At 41.3% G+C, this 17,500-nt stretch overlaps 1 protein-coding gene across 1 annotated transcript in view; it reads left to right on the forward strand.

The window, feature by feature from the left end:
• cd81a (CD81 molecule a) overlaps window positions 1-17,500 on the forward strand; it is a 48,261-nt gene that overhangs the window by 5,070 nt on the left and 25,691 nt on the right. Inside the window, exon 2 of the mRNA XM_080436968.1 lies at window positions 14,349-14,463. Coding sequence (XP_080293094.1) covers window positions 14,349-14,463 — 115 coding nt within the window. The remainder of the gene's footprint in view (window positions 1-14,348; window positions 14,464-17,500) is intronic.

Genomic DNA, 17,500 nt, shown 5'->3' on the forward strand with positions numbered 1-17,500 from the left:
CACTAGCCAACACACAAGAGGAGGTTGAATGAACTGAAACAAGCTCACCCTAAAACAGCAGGTTTGGGGATCTGTTGGGAATTGATTACATGAAACAGTCACCTGTGCGTCCAGTCTCAATGTTTGTAAACAAATCATTGGTCTATATGACCGGTGGGCAATAGGCGGCTCGTGGGCCCAGAACTGGCCGGCCAAGTGGCTTTGGTGGCGGCCCGGTTTATTTATTTCTAGGTTGTAGTAGATCCTTCACAATAACATCTAGGCTCTAATGTGCAAGAGGAAAAGAATGATTTGAATCCCTGTTGAGAGTCAGAGAGTTTCACGTTGTTTTATCTCCTTTTCCAAAGAAAGACGAAAGAGCTCCTGTTCTGTGAAAGAGCTGCTTTATGTCTGTTTGAGAGGCAGTTGTATGACTGGAACGTGTTCATTTATCACACAATGTGAGGACCGTATGACTGGAACGTGTTCATTTATCACTCAATGTGAGGACCACTGGAACGTGTTCATTTATCACTCAATGTGAGGACCGTATGACTGGAACGTGTTCATTTATCACACAATGTGAGGACCGTATGACTGGAATGTAGTTGATCCTCTTGACTTGTATTGTTCTGGTGTCAGAACCACTTGACATGTTCAGAGAGGTGGAAACAGTAGTCGCATTTCTTACTTAAGTAAAAGTATAAATACTGCAGTGCAGTGTGGAAATACTCTGTCTCTGCTACAAGTAAAGGTCAGGAAATCAAAATTTACTTGAGTAAAAGTACAAAAGTATTGGCATCAAAATGTACTTAAAGTACCAAATGTAGAAAGTACTCATTATGCAGAAATGTCCCATTTCACAAGTTTTCAAATGTATTAAAGAATCGTTTGAAAATAGCAGATCTACAAGCTCACAATGCGTCGCGACGCATTGTGAGCTTGTAGATCTGCTATTTTCAAATGGCAGAAATATGTATGGGGCTGGAGTGGTTAATGTATGTTTTGTAATAATTATCTAAATCTACAAAGTAACTAAAGCTTTCAAATAATTGTAGTGGAGTAAAAGTACAATATTTGCCTCTGAGATGTAGTGGAAGTGAAAGTACCTAAAACTGGAAATACTCCAGTAAAGTAAAAAATACTTTGTGTTTGTGTGTCTGAGACTCAGACACGAGTTTCAGTAAAACAAATGGAAAGATAATATTTAATTTGCATTTATTAATGATTACATCTTTTTTATCCATTTGTATTTGTATTTATTTCCTTGCTTTTTGTTTACATGTCATCAACTAGGTTTTTCTAATTGATTTGGAAACTTGACATTTTCTCAGAATATATATTGGTCTAAACAGCAACCTTTGTTCTATGACTACATTTAGTAGGACACAGTAATTATTCTAAATCAACGTGTATGGTGATACATATGGAGGTTGTAGGCACCATACCCAGCCCTACTGTAACGTGGTCATTTATCACACCATGTGTGACTGGAACGTAGTTAATCCTCTTGACTTGTATTGTTCTGGAGTCAGAACCACTTGACACGTTCAGAGAGAGACATAATAATAACTACAGGGGTGGAAACAGTACTCACATTTATTTATACTTTAAGTAAAAGTATAAATACTGCAAAGTAGAAAATACTCAGAAATTACCAAATTTACTTGAGTAAAAAGTACAAAAGTAGCAAGAAGAAGAAGAAGAGCGTCTTAAAGGTGTATGTTTGGTGCTTCTAGGAATTTGGGAATGCAGACTTTAAAAAGCACTCAAAACATGTGGAGGAGAGGAAGTAAAGGAAGTAAAGTTGAAAGTCATTTTCTTCTTTAAAAAAGCCCACGTGTTTGGAGCGGTTAAGGTCCTCATCAGGGACAGTTCTCGCCCTGATGAGGGGGTTTTGGGGTTAATATAGAACTCTAGCTGCCTCGCCAACGAGCAGCCTCAGCTGTGGTGAAAAAACTAGTGATGTCACTTCCTGCCGGGCACGCTCTCCTCCCTTCCAGGAAGACAGTGGGCAGTTTTTATCTCTGTTACCATAGCAACCACCGTACTCCTCCCAAATCACCATGGTAACCATCTCTGTCTGGTCGCGCAGAAGACTGACTCACACACACACACACACACACACACACACACACACACACACACACACACACACACACACACACACACACACACACACACACACACACACACACACACACACACGTGCAGGCTAGCATACTATAATATCATAATAAATAATATAATTTGAAATAAGATATGGATTTAGAGAGGGGAAAAAGAGCAGACCAAGTACAGAGCCGTTACTGCTTAGTGCTTACAGAATAGAGATGCTGGGTTTCAAGTAGTTGCTGGTTATATATATTTTTAACTCAAATCTTTGCTTCTGGGGGATTCCACAAATGTCTTCTAAATCTAATGAGATACAAAAGATAATCTAAAAAGAATCGTAAAAAACGTATTTGCCCCCCCCCCCCCCCCAGAAGAAAAGATTTGAGTAAAAAAGAATCCTTTAAATAATATATATATTCAAAGATTTGCTCAATTCTTTTTCAAACATGAGCTTGTAGATCTGCTATTTTTGAATGTCCAAAGCATAACGGTTAATAATGGTTAAAGTTGTTACACACGGATGTGTTCCTGGTCTTAATGGGTTATGGTTTGGTATGTGGAGTTATACTGTCTGTCAGGGGTCCTCAATGTCTTTCAGCCCAAGGACCCCCTTAGCTGAGAGAGAGATGAAGCAGGGACCCCTTAGCTGAGAGAGAGATGAAGCAGGGACCCCTTAGCTGAGAGAGAGATGAAGCAGGGACCCCTTAGCTGAGAGAGAGATGAAGCAGGGACCCCTTAGCTGAGAGACAGAAGAAGCAGGGACCCCTTAGCTGAGAGAGAGATGAAGCAGGGACCCCTTAGCTGAGAGAGAGATGAAGCAGGGACCCCTTAGCTGAGAGAGAGATGAAGCAGGGACCCCTTAGCTGAGAGAGAGATGAAGCAGGGACCCCTTAGCTGAGAGACAGATGAAGCAGGGACCCCTTAGCTGAGAGAGAGATGAAGCAGGGACCCCTTAGCTGAGAGACAGATGAAGCAGGGACCCCTTAGCTGAGAGATAGATGAAGCAGGGACCCCTTAGCTGAGAGACAGATGAAGCAGGGACCCCTTAGCTGAGATAGACAGATGAAGCAGGGACCCCTTAGCTGAGAGACGGATGAAGCAGGGACCCCTTAGCTGAGAGAGAGATGCAAAGAGTTGTGTAAATGGTATGTTTGTATGTGTGTTGTTGTACTGTAGCTTTAAGTCTCTTGGAGACAAATAAAAGTGAACTTTGAACCTTTGAACCAGCTATATTAACCCATTCAGACTGGTAACGCAACACTGTGTCATTTAAATGTGTTTTGCTTTAACCATTATTGTATGCTTTGGTCTATTCAAAAATAGCAGATCTACAGAGCTTGTAAAAAAAAGAGAGTTGAAAAATGGGGAACATTTTTAACCCTAACCTAACCTAACTAACCCTTTGTCTTTTTAAAGTGAATATTTGTAACTCAAATCTTTGAAATGTTTGCAGATATGCACACATTTATTTTTCAAAAAATAGCAGATTTACAAGCTCATAGCGCGGCATTCGGTGCCGCGCTATGAGCTTGTAGATCTGCTATACAGATACAGATGATGCTTTAAGTTTCAGTTTACCTTGAAAATGGTTCAGTTTCACTTCAGCTTAACTTTCATTTATTGGTAGTCGGTTGTACAGTTGGATGATTTATTGTGTCGGTTGTACAGTTGGATGAGTAATCTGTAAGGGATCAGATTACTTTATGGGCGTCATTCTACTCACTGTAGCACCCACAGAGTAATCTGTAAGGTATCAGATTACTTTATGGGCGTCATTCCACTGTACACACCCAATAGAAATGAAACTAAAGGCATTGGTGGGTTAAGAGAGTGTGTGCGCGTGCGTGTGTGCGTGCGTGTGTGTGTGTGTCTGTGTGTGTGCATGACCACTGATACTAAGTAACCACTATCTCGCTACCCGCTCTTTAACCTTAACAACCACAGTGCTCACCTTGTGAGCTTGTAGATCTGCTATTTTCAAATATCCATAGTTTAAATAGGGCTGAAGTGGTTCATGTTTGTTTTGTAATAATAATCAAAATCTACAAAGTAACTAAAGTGTTCAAATAATTGTAATGGAGTAAAAGTACTATATGTTGTCTTTATGTAAAGTGACTTTAGGTATTTATAAACGTGTTATTACACTTACTTCCCTCCAATGAGAAGCAGGAGGAATGGAAGATTGTGTGGGAGTAAACACACCCTTATGCAGGAATGTGTGTGTGTGGGGGGGGGGGGCGCACACACACACACACACACACACACACACACACACACACACACACACACACACACACACACACACACACACACACACACACACACACACCAGTAAGCCCTCCCACAGATAGAGGTGATTAATGGTGTTCATTTGGGGGTCTGCTGTGTTCTGGCTGCATCTGTGTTTGTGTTGGGAAAAAAACTTCATTTCAGTCAACTAACCATTTTGTTCACGTTCACAGCAATGATCCGTTCAAATGATCCGTTCAAATGATTCGTTCAAATGATCCGTTCAAGTGATTCGTTCACGTTCATCGTTCAGTAGCGCTTCCAGGCCCGGCGTAGTGCATGAGCTACTATATGTATATATATATATATACACGTAGTGCATGAGCTACTATATGTATATATATATATATATACGTAGTGCATGAGCTACTATATGTATATATATATATATATACGTAGTGCATGAGCTACTATATGTATATATATATATATATATACGTAGTGCATGAGCTACTATATGTATATATATATATATATACGTAGTGCATGAGCTACTATATGTATATATATATATATATACGTAGTGCATGAGCTACTATATATGTCACAGTACGTTTGGAGAACCAGTACGATTGAAGACAGAGCGCTCGTTTTTAGGCACGGGGCTTCGGGGCGATGCGGGGCTTTTCGAGACAGGGTTTATTAGCGAGGCTCGCGAGAAGCTTCTCCTTCTCCTCCTCCGTGTGTGTGTGTGTGTGTGTGTGTGTGTGTGTGTGTGTGTGTGTGTGTGTGTGTGTGTGTGTGTGTGTGTGTCAGGGAGAAACTAAAACAAAAGCCAGCAGAACACAATAAAAGTATCTTAACAGTCCACCTGATTCGAATGCTATCTGCATTGAATGGGGAAATAGGCGAGTTTATTAGACCTTTGAATGGGCGAAATAGGCGACCTACTTACCTACCCACGTTTTATCAGACCATTCATTGGGTGTTATCAAGACATACTAACCTACCAACTGACATGACTTAATAGTTCAGTTTAGGTTTCGCTTTTGGTTTTGGACCCTGACGGAGGCGCGCAGTCACAGGCGAACTGTCACCCCGTGAAGGACCACAGAGGGAGCTAAGGCGACCGAGTTGCCGTCCTGAACGGTGTGACGTTCGCCTGTGCCTACTCAGCGCCGTTTGAGTTATGTACCGATAGGCACAGAATCGTAAATATTGTTGTGCGGACTGCTCCGCCTCCAAGTAGGTCAGTAGCTCCTGAATGAATGGTCTGATAAATCGCGGGTAGGTAGTAGCCTATTTCGCCCATTGAAAGGTCTAATAAACTCGCCTATTTCCCCATTCAATGCATTGATAGCACTCGAAGCCGGTCACACACGCGCGCACGTGTGTGTGTGGTCGCGGCAATATATGCTTGTGCACAAGCCTGGCTTGTGGCTCCCTCTAGTGTTGCTTCTACAGAATTGCTGGGTGGGTGGTAAAAACGAGCGAGCCTTCTTCAATCGTACTGGTTCTCCAATCATACTGTAACATATACATTTGATCTGATCCACTGACATGACATGACAGTCTGCACAGAAACACAGCACCGCCATTCACCATCTTCTTTGTAATAAATAACTTCAATATATAAGATAAAGTTATTTTTATTAGTCAATAATTATGTATACAATATTTTATACAGAGCAGCCTAAGTCAGTACAGTCCATTTCCAACCATGTCTTTAACTCAGTGTAGTTCATGAATAGTAGCTGTAGCATATACTGTTTATTTACATCTTCTATTCAAACTAAAACGTGTTCATTGACCAGTAGGCTTTGTCTAGGACCATGCATATTTATATATATATATATTTTGATACTTATATGTGTTGCTAACACTATCTGTCTTTTGTCCAGGAACAACAGTAGGCTGCCTTTATTTCAATTCAAATAGCAATAGGCATGCATGTCTATTGTATAGTGTCTGTCTGTCTGTCTGTCTGTCTGTCTGTCTGTCTGTCTGTCTGTCTGTCTGTCTGTCTGTCTGTCTGTCTGTCTGTCTGTCTGTCTGTCTGTTCCGTCTGTTCCGTCTGTTCCGTCTGTTCTGTCTGTTCTGTCTGTCTGTCTGTCTGTCTGTCTGTCTGTCTGTCTGTCTGTCTGTCTGTCTGTGTCTAGTTTTTATGAACGAATCGATCCTGACCGACCTCTGTGACTCGTTCAAACTGAGCTTCAGCACAGGCTGACTGAATAAATTAGACGTTTGAACGGTTGTTTAAATTCTACTTTCCGGCTATATTGCAGACATTGTGTTTGCTTACAGGACAACCTTTATTTATTGGAGACGATGGGGGTAAAAAGATGATTACTTCTACTCCACGAGGCCTCAGAGGCATTATACTTTTACTCCACTACAATTATTTGAAAACTTTAGTTACTTTGCAGATATAAATTATTATATTATAAAACACACATTAACCACTTTAGCCCTGTTATATACCTAGGCTATTTGAAAATAGCAGATCTACAAGCTCACAACGCGTCGTGATGCAACGTGTTGTGAGCTTGTAGATCGGCTATTTTCAAAAAGATTGTAGTACTTTTAACTTGGGGTACTTTAGGTATATTTTGATGCCAATACTTTTGTACTTTTAATCACGTAACATTTTGAACACAACTTTTTTATATTGTGGTATTGCTATTTTTACTTAAAGGGACATTTCACAGATTTAGCATCAAACCCCTATGTTTATCTAGGTCTAGGACCCATAAACAACACCCTGGTGTGTTTTTTGTGTTTTATCTGTATTTTTAGATTTGTATCCATATCCTCAGACACTATGAGTCATTTGACTCATAGTCTCTTTATCTCACCTTATTTCATGACTACAATGTAGACCACACCCCCACGCAGCCTCCCCTCCCCACAAGGAAGGGCAGTGCCCCAAAGCATTATGGTCATTGTAGTAATGCAGCAGTCCAGTCAAACCCCAGCCAAACACACAGACTTCTATATTGTTCTGGCCGTAGGGTGCAAATTTCAAATTTTGCTACTGTTATCTACTACAAATATTATTAAATAGGTTGTGCCATGGTTTTGCACTTTTTTTGTTTTTCATGTGTCTATGAGGTTGATAGAACTTCATTAAGCCCCCTGGTGGTGTTTTTATGGTGTTTTATGTCTTCTCTGACTATTTGGAGTTTCTTCCTGGAGGCTGAAACCTTGAGGGTCAAACGTGCCAATAGAAAAACAGCCCTTTAGTGACATAGTAAAAATATACCCTCCACCTCATTAGCATAACACAACAGGTGTGGGCATGAGGAGGAGGAGGGACTAGGACAGGTGGGTGGTGCTAAGGTGGTGGAGGAGGTGCTAAGGTGAGAACCAGGTATACTTAATGAACTGGAGGCGTGTCCACATAAAAACATAATTTTAACACTTTCTGTACACTTTTTTGAAAAAAAATCTTCCTCCTAGTATAACCATAATACCTGATGATCATGTTTTATGGGGGGGGGGGGGATCACTGAAAATCACAGCACCCCGTCTTTAAGTATAATATCTGAGTACTTCTCTCACCACTGCTCATCATGAGGAGCGTTCCTCTGCAGTGTAAGCTCCTGATCTCTGAGCTAATGGCAGACAGAGAGCTTCTTAATGGAGGCTTTGTACATCCGCTGTCTTCAAGTGGAATGGACAGTAAAGTGAAGTGCATAATGTAATATAATGTATAAATGTAATGTGCTGGTACCATTACCATGTGGTTAGAAGGACATGAAGTCATAATGTGATGCGCTAAGACATTAAACGCACCGCCCTGTATCCTGACCCCACCACCAATGTTCAGTACTTTTACTTCTACTCCACTACATCTCAGATCCAAATATTGTACTTTTACTCCACTACAATTATTTAACAACTTTAGTTACTAGTTACTTTGTAGATTTTGATTATTATTACAAAACATACATTAACCACTTCAGCCCTATTATATATTTAGACCATTTTAAAATAGCAGATCTACAAGCTCACAACGCGTCGCATCTGCTATTTTCAAAGGATTTTCATACATTTTAAAAACTTGTGAAAGGGGACATTCTGCATGATGAGTACTTTTACTTTTGGTACTTCAAAGATATTTTGATGCCAATACTTTTGTACTTTTACTGAAGTAAATTTTGAATACCGGACTTTTACTTGTAACAGAGTATTTCTACATTGCCATATTGATACTTTTACTTAAGTAAAACATATGAGGACCATTTCCACCACCTATACAGCACAACAGTTATTATAACACAGACTACATTCTGTTGAGAATGGAGCTCGGCTCCAGAAATTCACATGAATTCGCCATTAATTTCTGTCAAATTCATTGGAATGTCTGTCTGTCTGCCTGCCTGTCTGTCTGTCTGTCTGTCTGTCTGTCTGTCTGTCTGTCTGTCTGTCTGTCTGTCTGTCTGTCTGTCTGTCTGTCTGTCTGTCTGTCTGTCTGTCTGTCTGTCTGTCTGTCTGTCTGTCTGTCTGTCTGTCTGTCTGTCTGTCTGTCTGTCTGTCTGTCTGTCTGTCTGTCTGTCTGTCTGTCTGTCTGTCTGGGCCCAGAGTCACATTCTCCCCAAAAGTTACTCCTGTACCCGTATCAGAATGTATCAGAATGTATCAGAATGTATTAGGTTGTGTTAGGTTATCAGAATGTATTAGGTTGAATCAGATTCTGGATTTTAACGTCTTGTCTTCATGACAAACTATAGCCTACATTTTCAAGCATTTCACGTTACATCGTCAAGTGCAACATAAAACCAATATCATCCCTTAAGACAACGACATGACGGCAGACAGTTTGTTTTCATTGACCACAATGCAACACACTGTGTGCAGATTGTGTTCAGTAGTTCTGAGCACAAGTCTAGGCTCTATAACTGTAAGTTAAATAAATGAAAAATGTAATTGAAAAAACACGCCCCCTCGCGTATTAGGAGGGCAGGGTGAGTCACCAGAACCAAGGACGGGTGTTTCTGATGAATCTACTAACATGTTAAAAATGGAGTTTGAAGTTATAATGGGTTTGTATAGGAAAGGGGCGTGTCTGATAAAATGAATATCAAATATCTAAAGACTGAATCAAGCAACTTAAAAAACTGTCTGGGGGGCGGGGCTGACAAAATCCTGAGTAGACGATAAAATGACCCAACATGTTTTTTAAAGTGAAATATCCCTTTAACCAGATGAGATCATTAGACTCACCTGCTGCCACAGAGCGGCGGTAGAAAGAGAGAACACACGTCCACAGTGTCTACATTGTGTAAATCACAAACACATGGCTTTATTATTGTAAATGTGACGCTTTGCCAAATTCTTGCGTTTCATCCAGGTCGGTTGTTTTGCTTGTCAAATGGTTTTAATAGAAAGCGGATTTCCTCCTACAACTGCAAAGACATCTGCCCAGTGGAAGTAGATGAGATGGAACGTGGGGGTCCCCGACTGACTAATCCACACACACACAAAATACTGTCTAGTTCTGTAGCTCAGACTGACTCACACTTTAGAGCTGATCACTGCAACAGTCACACACACACACACACACACACACACACACACACACACACACACACACACACGCACACACGCACACACGCACACACGCACACACGCACACACACATTTTGGCTGTTCAAAAATAGCCGATATACTATGAGCTTGTAGATCTGCTATTTTTTTTTAAAATCGTGAACATTTCTGCAAATCTTTTATATAATATAGAATATTTATATTTTTAAAGCAAACATTTGTCACTCAAATCTTTGCTTCTGGAGGGTCCCTGGAACAACATATTTTTGTGATGGGGTCTGCAGCTAAATACATATAATTTTGGGTGGTCCTTGACCAGAGAAAGTTTGAGCACCACCAATATTATAGCAACATACGTTGCTATGATATTAGGAACTGTTAGGATTTAGAAGACATTTATAGAATCCCCCAGAAGCAAAGATTTGACTTACAAATGTTCGCTTTAAACAAATATATATATTCAAAGATTTGCACAAAGTTTCCACGATTTAAAAATAAATAGCAGATATACAAGCTCATAGCGCAGCAATGAGCTTGTATATCTGTTATTTTTGAATATCCAAATAAATGTTAAAATGACACAGATGTGTTCCTGTACTGAAGGTGGAGTGACCACAGACCCACATCACTGTCACCACAGACTGTCTCAACTCTGTGTCACTTTATGCTTCCTGTTTATGAAGAACTCGATGCAACAGAGAAGATCCTTTACTTTCACAACAATTACACGTGATTAGGACATTATCACCATGTCCTTACTTAAAGGAGAATTTTGGACTAAAGTTTTCTTACCTTTTCTATGACGTTATGATATCTTAGGATGAATGGTACAGTAGAACATTTTCATAACTCCAACCCTGAGCCGCCACAGCTTAAAAGGTGCGCGGATAGGCCTTAGGCTAGATCACATATTTTAATAGCTTTTTTTATTATTTTTTTTGGTGAGATCTGACGTTCATAGTGACAGAACACTGTCCCCCCAAAAACAAAACAAAAACAGAAGTCTCGCTAGACGAGATTGAAATCTCAAGATTTAAATCTCGTCTAGCGAGACTTCTGTTTTTTTTTTTTTTTTTTTTGGTTGCATAGTGTTCTGTCACTATGAACGTCAGATCTCACAAAAAACAAACAAAAAAAAAGCTATTAAAATATGTGATCTAACCTAAGGCCTATCCGCGCACCTTTTAAGCATCCAAACGCATCTGTCATTTTAGACTTGAACCATTATCTTATACTCTGGGCTATTCAGTGTCTTTTAGCAGGTTATGGTGACAGTATATTATGTTACCTTGAATTATGACAAAAGGAACTCTTTGAGGTTTATTTTAGAGTGTTTGAGGAGGGAGTAGATCCAGTCTGTATAGAGAGTAGATCCAGTCTGTATAGAGTAGATCCAGTCTGTAGGGAGTGGATCCTGTCAGGAGAAAACAACGTCAAGGACACATTTCAGAGTTCAGGAGGAGATCAACATAAAAAAAGCCCAAAATACTGTCTAGTTCTGTAGCTCAGACTGACTCACACTTTAGAGCTGATCACTGCAACAGTCACACACACACACACACACACACACACACACACACACACACACACACACACACACACACACACACACACACACACACACACACACACACACACGCGCGCTCACACTCTGCCAGAGGCTAGCCCTCTGTGTGTGTGTGTGTGTGTGTGTGTGTGTGTGTGTGTGTGTATTTCTAGACACTCAGGGCCTCACCCTTTGGCAGCCTCTCTGTGTTGATGTGGTTGCTAGGCAACGGGCTGTGCTGAGCTGTGGAATGGACCTCTCACTCAGAGGGGGGGGGGGGTAGGGGGGGGTAGTGGGGGGGTTCTTAAAATCCTCACATGGTCTTTAAAGAGGACCAGGGTTTTCTTTTTCCACTGGCGGTTGAAGAAAATCCTCCTCCTTTCATTTAGAGTAAAACTACTCTCACTCTGTATATCAGAGGGTTTGAATCATGGCAGCCATTTGGTGTGAAGTAACTAAGTACATTTACTCAAGTACTGTACTTAAGTACAATGTTGACGTAACTTTTTTTTTACTTTACTGGAGTATTTTCAGTACTTTTACTCCACTACATCTCAGAGGCAACTATTGTACTTTTTTACTCCACTGCAATTATATGAAAACTTTAGTTACTAGTTACTTTGTAGATTTGTATTATTATTACAAAGCACACATTAACCACTTCAGCCCCTATATACATGGGTTAGGGAAAATAGCAGATCTACAAGCTCACAATGCGTCGCATCGCGACGCATTGTGAGCTTGTAGATCTGCTATTTTCAAAATATGTTGTATACATTTCATACATGGGACATTCTGCATAATGAAATGAGTACTTTTACTTTTGGTACTTCAAGTACATTTTGATGCCATTACTTTTTGTAGTTTTGCTCAAGTAAATTATGAATTCCAGACTTTTACCTGTAACAGAGTATTTCTACGTTGCGGTATTGATAATTTTACTTAAGTAAAACATGTGAGTACTTTTCCCACCACCTAGCAGCCATGTGCAGGAGAAAGTATTGAGGATTTGGACGACTTGACCAAAACCACGTCTTATTTCTAATGCCTAAAACAGGGCTCTTTAACCCTTTAAGACCGGGGGACGCATCTGTGTAACCACTTTATCCATATTTTATACTTTTGGCTATTCAAAAATAGCAGATATACAAGCTCATAGCGCGGCACCGAGTGCCGCGCTATGAGCTTGTAGATCTGCTATTTTTTTTTAAATCGTGTTTTTTTTTTGCAAATCTTTGAATATATATCTATAAAGCAATTGTTTTTTACTCAAATCTTTGCTTCTGGGGGTCCCTGGAAAAAAACTTTTGAGATGGGGGTCCGCAGCCAAATACATATCGTTGTGGGGCTCCTTGACACTGACATTAATATTATAGCAACATAAGTGTTTCAGAAAACTGTTTTAAACTGATTTAGAAGACATTTGTAGAATCCCCAGAAGCAATAACATTTTAGCTAGAAATGCTCGCTTTAAATATATATATATTCAAAGATTTGCACAACATTTTTCACAATTTTTCAAAAATAGCAGATCTACAAGCTCATAGCGCGGCACTCGGTGCCGCGCTATGAGCTTGTATATCTGCTATTTTTGAATAGCCCAACGAAATCTAAAAATGACACACAGATGCGTTCTCAGGTCTTAAAGAGTTAACAGGGGGTCCACGACCCCAAGGGGGGGGGGGAGTTACTGAAGGAGGGGCCGCCAAATGTGTGTGTTTTTATGTTTGTGTCAGATATCACCAAAGTATTCTGCAGACACCTGGACTAGCGCCACGGCACGTCCAGGTGTGGCAGGTCCAGGCACCCTGCCAGAGGCACCCTAGGGTGCTTGGCAGGGTGCCTTTGGGTGCCTGTGTGGGAAACCCTGCTCTGTGTGCACTCAGAGCGGGGGGGGGGGGCAGCTTATTTTATTATTAACTCTTAAACTGCCAGAGTTTCTCTAGAACAGTCTGTATCCTCTGCCAGTGTTTTCTAAGCTTGGAGAATTTTTTATTTTATTTTTTTTGTCCGTTTATTTTTTTAACATTGAAGTGAATGGAGCAGCAACTTTTTGGAAAATGTTCTCTCCTGGTTCTTTGTGACGAACGGAAAAACAGAAAAACCCCAAAAATAAAGAATAATTTTAGAATTTTCTTTTGTAAAAAATATAGTTTTTTTTTTTTTGTTTTTTTTTCCAGAAAAGGAGTTAATGTTCTACATGTTTATGCATAACTAGGTCATGTAGTAACTCCAATATTGATGAATTTCTCATCTACCGCTGCTATGTAGAATGTTTGATGTGTTCTAGTTTCATACAGATGAAATGCTCTTACAGGAGGAGAGCAACACTTCACTGAACCACAAACTGATATTACATTTAAAAAAAACAACGCCCATATATGGGCTTCCTGGGCGGGTCTCCTGTAAACCTACAGTATATGTAGTCTCGCGTATCCAGACAACTATTCCACAATCTCTGAATGCTATATATAGAGACTGGAACTACAACTCCCACAATCCCAGAGAGGAAACTGGCACTTCTGTTCACGAAAATATATTTTAAAATATCTTTACATTTTATTATTTTATTTCCATTTCTGCTAAGCAGCAAAGCTAAATACACTTAGATGATTTGTATTTATATCAGGATACATTTGCGCGACTGTAAAGACGAAACGGAAGTGAGGAGGAGGCTTCAGATCCACTTTATATTCTAATCATGATCAGAGCTTCAGAGTCACAGACTGTATGACGGAAACATTAGAACATTGTGGGAGGCGACAGTCTGACCACGTGAGACTACAGTATATAGCTGAATATAAACTAACTTCCTGTCTTTGTGTGTGTGTGTGTGTGTGTGTGTGTGTGTGTGTGTGTGTGTGTGTGTGTGTGTGTGTGTGTGTGTGTGCGTGTGCGCGTGTGCGTGTTTGTGTGTGTTTGTGTGCAGCTTGCCGGGGGTGTGATTCTGGGCGTGGCCTTGTGGCTCCGTCATGACCCCCAGACCACCAACATCTTGGACCTGGACTTTGACGGAAACAAGGCTCCGAGTACTTTCCTTATCAGTGAGTAAAAACACTCTATTACTTTACTCTATAGGCTCCGAGTACTTTCCTTAAAACACTCTATTACCATACTCTATACTAGGCTCTGAGTATTTTCCTTATGAGTAAAAAACACTCTATTACCATACTCTATGCTAGGCTATGAGTACTTTCCTTATGAGTAAAACACTCTATTACCATACTCTATACTAGGCTCTGAGTACTTTCCTTATGAGTAAAACACTCTATTACCATACTCTATACTAGGCTCTGAGTACTTTCCTTATGAGTAAAACACTCTATTACCATACTCTATACTAGGCTCTGAGTACTTTCCTTATCAGTGAGTAGACAGACAGACAGACAGACAGACAGACAGACAGACAGACAGACAGACAGACAGACAGACAGACAGACAGACAGACAGACAGACAGACAGACCATAAATAATATAACAGCAATAACACTAATAATGATAATTATGATGATGATATAATGATTGATCTGCATCCATTATGAAGGAACAGAACACGGATTGATTTGTGATGAACATGAAATGAATCATTCATCGCTGACGTATCGGTGAGAAGTATATTATTACTAGGATTACTCTGTGTATTCTATCACTTTCTGCAGTGAGTACAGCCTGGGGACAGCAGGTCACGTTCAGCCAAACAAACACTTAGAAGGAAGATGCCAAGAAATAACGAAGCATTTTAAACGTTGGTCTGAAGACGAGGCATGTGTTGTCTCTGTGTCACTTTCTCTACATGGTGACCATACTGTCACATGACCACAATGTCACGTGACCAGGGGTGCACATAACTGGTGCGCAGGTGCGCATGCGCACCCAAAATAAATAATGCGCGGCACATCAGACGACGCGAGGCGCTTTTGCGTACCAACAGCTGGGACAGGAATTTCCAAGCTTTTATTTTTTAGCAAAACTAAAAAATTAAAGCCTTGAGATCGAGGCTAGGAATTTACTTCCTGAAGCCACACTCACACAGTCACCCTAAAGCACGCGTCGGCCCCCTATGTACAGCCATTAGGCGCAGGAGGAGAGGACGCATGCTGCACGTGATTGTGTGAGTGTTGCCTCGCATCTGACACACAGACACGCTGCGACTCGCAGTGTTAGAGGCACTCGTCACCGATGATGAACGCACCGTAATGGTGCAAAATATGCCGTGAACGTCCTAATCTGGCGGATAAAATCAGCGCAGCACAGGGCACCAACCTTGGGGGGTTCACCAAACGGCGTGAGAGAAAAAAAAACGGCGAAAAACTTGTTGGAATTTGGAAGCAGAGCGTCCTTTTATCTCGTGCAGCATCCCCCCCCCCCCGGTGACAAAACGGGACGGGACCATTTATTTGGGGCGCAACAAGTCACATCTCCAGGTGACCCTATTGTCACATGACCCACACTGTCACATGACCACACTGTCACATGACCACACTGTCACATGACCACACTGTCACATGACCATCACTGTCACATGACCACACTGTCACATGCATAGATATAGAAACCTAGATACCTCATTGGTCTCTGCAGTTCGTTGGAGTGACCGGTATCGCGGCCGCCATTTTAGCGTAGGCAAACTGACACTCAAAGTGACTACTGGCCAATCACAGCGCTCACAGCGCGTTGACTACTGGCCAATCACAGTGCGTCTTTTCCGGGACTTGTCAGTGCAGCTGGGTTACAAAAAGACCCGCCCCCACCTGGCTCTGATTGGCCTACCGAACGCCCCCCTTCTGTGACACACGCGGAAGCTTCAGGGAAGCTTGCCTATGCTAGGTGGGGTGGGTCTTTTCTTAAGAGGCAGCCGCGCAGCAACTAGTCAGTTAGATGAGCTGTGATTGGCCAGTAGTCAACGCGATGTGATTGGTCAGTAGTCAAACAGCCCTGCGGAAGAGCCTTGTATTGAGATACCAGTCGCTCCAATGAACTGCAGAGGCCAATGAGGTACCTAGGTTTCTATAGCTATGGTGTAAAGTAACCAGGGGTCACAGGTACCAACAGGTGGGGAGAGAGCCTGGCGCAGTCAGCACACAGATGTCACAGCACAGCGTCTGTGTTGTTGACGGACAACGGATGAACGCTTATGAGAAAACAACACTAGGGGCAACTTTGTAGATGGTGAAGGGCACTACATTTCCACACTCACTCTGGGGGGCCGCATTGTTTATCAGCACTCTCGCCAGTAGTACCCCATTACTCAAAAAGCCCATAGTAGTCACAGTATGTGATAAATAAGGGATATTAACAATTATTATTCGTTAATAAGGCTTCTATTAAAATAAACGAGAGCGCGCTCTACTAGTGCTCTACTGTTGTAATTAAAATGGTTCATGGAAAGTTGCATGTTTGGAACAGCTGAAGGCAAGCTGAAGGCAATAGTTCACCATTTCGGATATGTTTAGATTACTTTGTTTTTCTTTGTGATTTCAAAAGTGCAAAAGAAAAAAATAAGATTTTGGCCTGGGGACGCATTGAGTGACGGTGCGGGCCTGCCCATCCCTGGTCTAAATGTCCAGTTTGATAATTCTTACTACTACTACTACTACTACTACTACTACTACTACTACTACTACTACTACTACTACTACTACTACTACTACTACTACTACTACTACTTTTGTATTTGAAACTTTACATTTCTCTAAATATTATAAACTTTCACGACAGCCTAAGTACAATTTCTTTTTTTTTTGCATTAGTCGACCGCCAGTCGACTATTGGCAATTAGTCGTCAATTAGATTCGACTAAACAAATCCTTAGTCGGGGACAGGCCTACTTACATTACAAATCCGTATAAGCTCTATATTTCTGGGATATATAGTAGATATTCCTCTACACTTAGGGGTGGGGTTGGCGTAAGGTGTTAGGTACTATTCTCTATACTGCCTCCCCCTGGTCAGCCGGGGCGCCTGATGGAGGGGAAAGGAACTGTCTTTGGATGGGGTTTCAGGGGGTCCTTGGTGGGGGTCCTTGGAGGGGGTTTCAGGGGGTCCTTGGAGGGGGTTTCAGGGGGTCCAGGGACCCCCAGG

The sequence above is a fragment of the Gymnoscopelus braueri genome, assembly GCF_963280865.1.
Source record: "Gymnoscopelus braueri genome assembly, chromosome: 1".
Lineage (NCBI taxonomy): Eukaryota > Metazoa > Chordata > Actinopteri > Myctophiformes > Myctophidae > Gymnoscopelus > Gymnoscopelus braueri.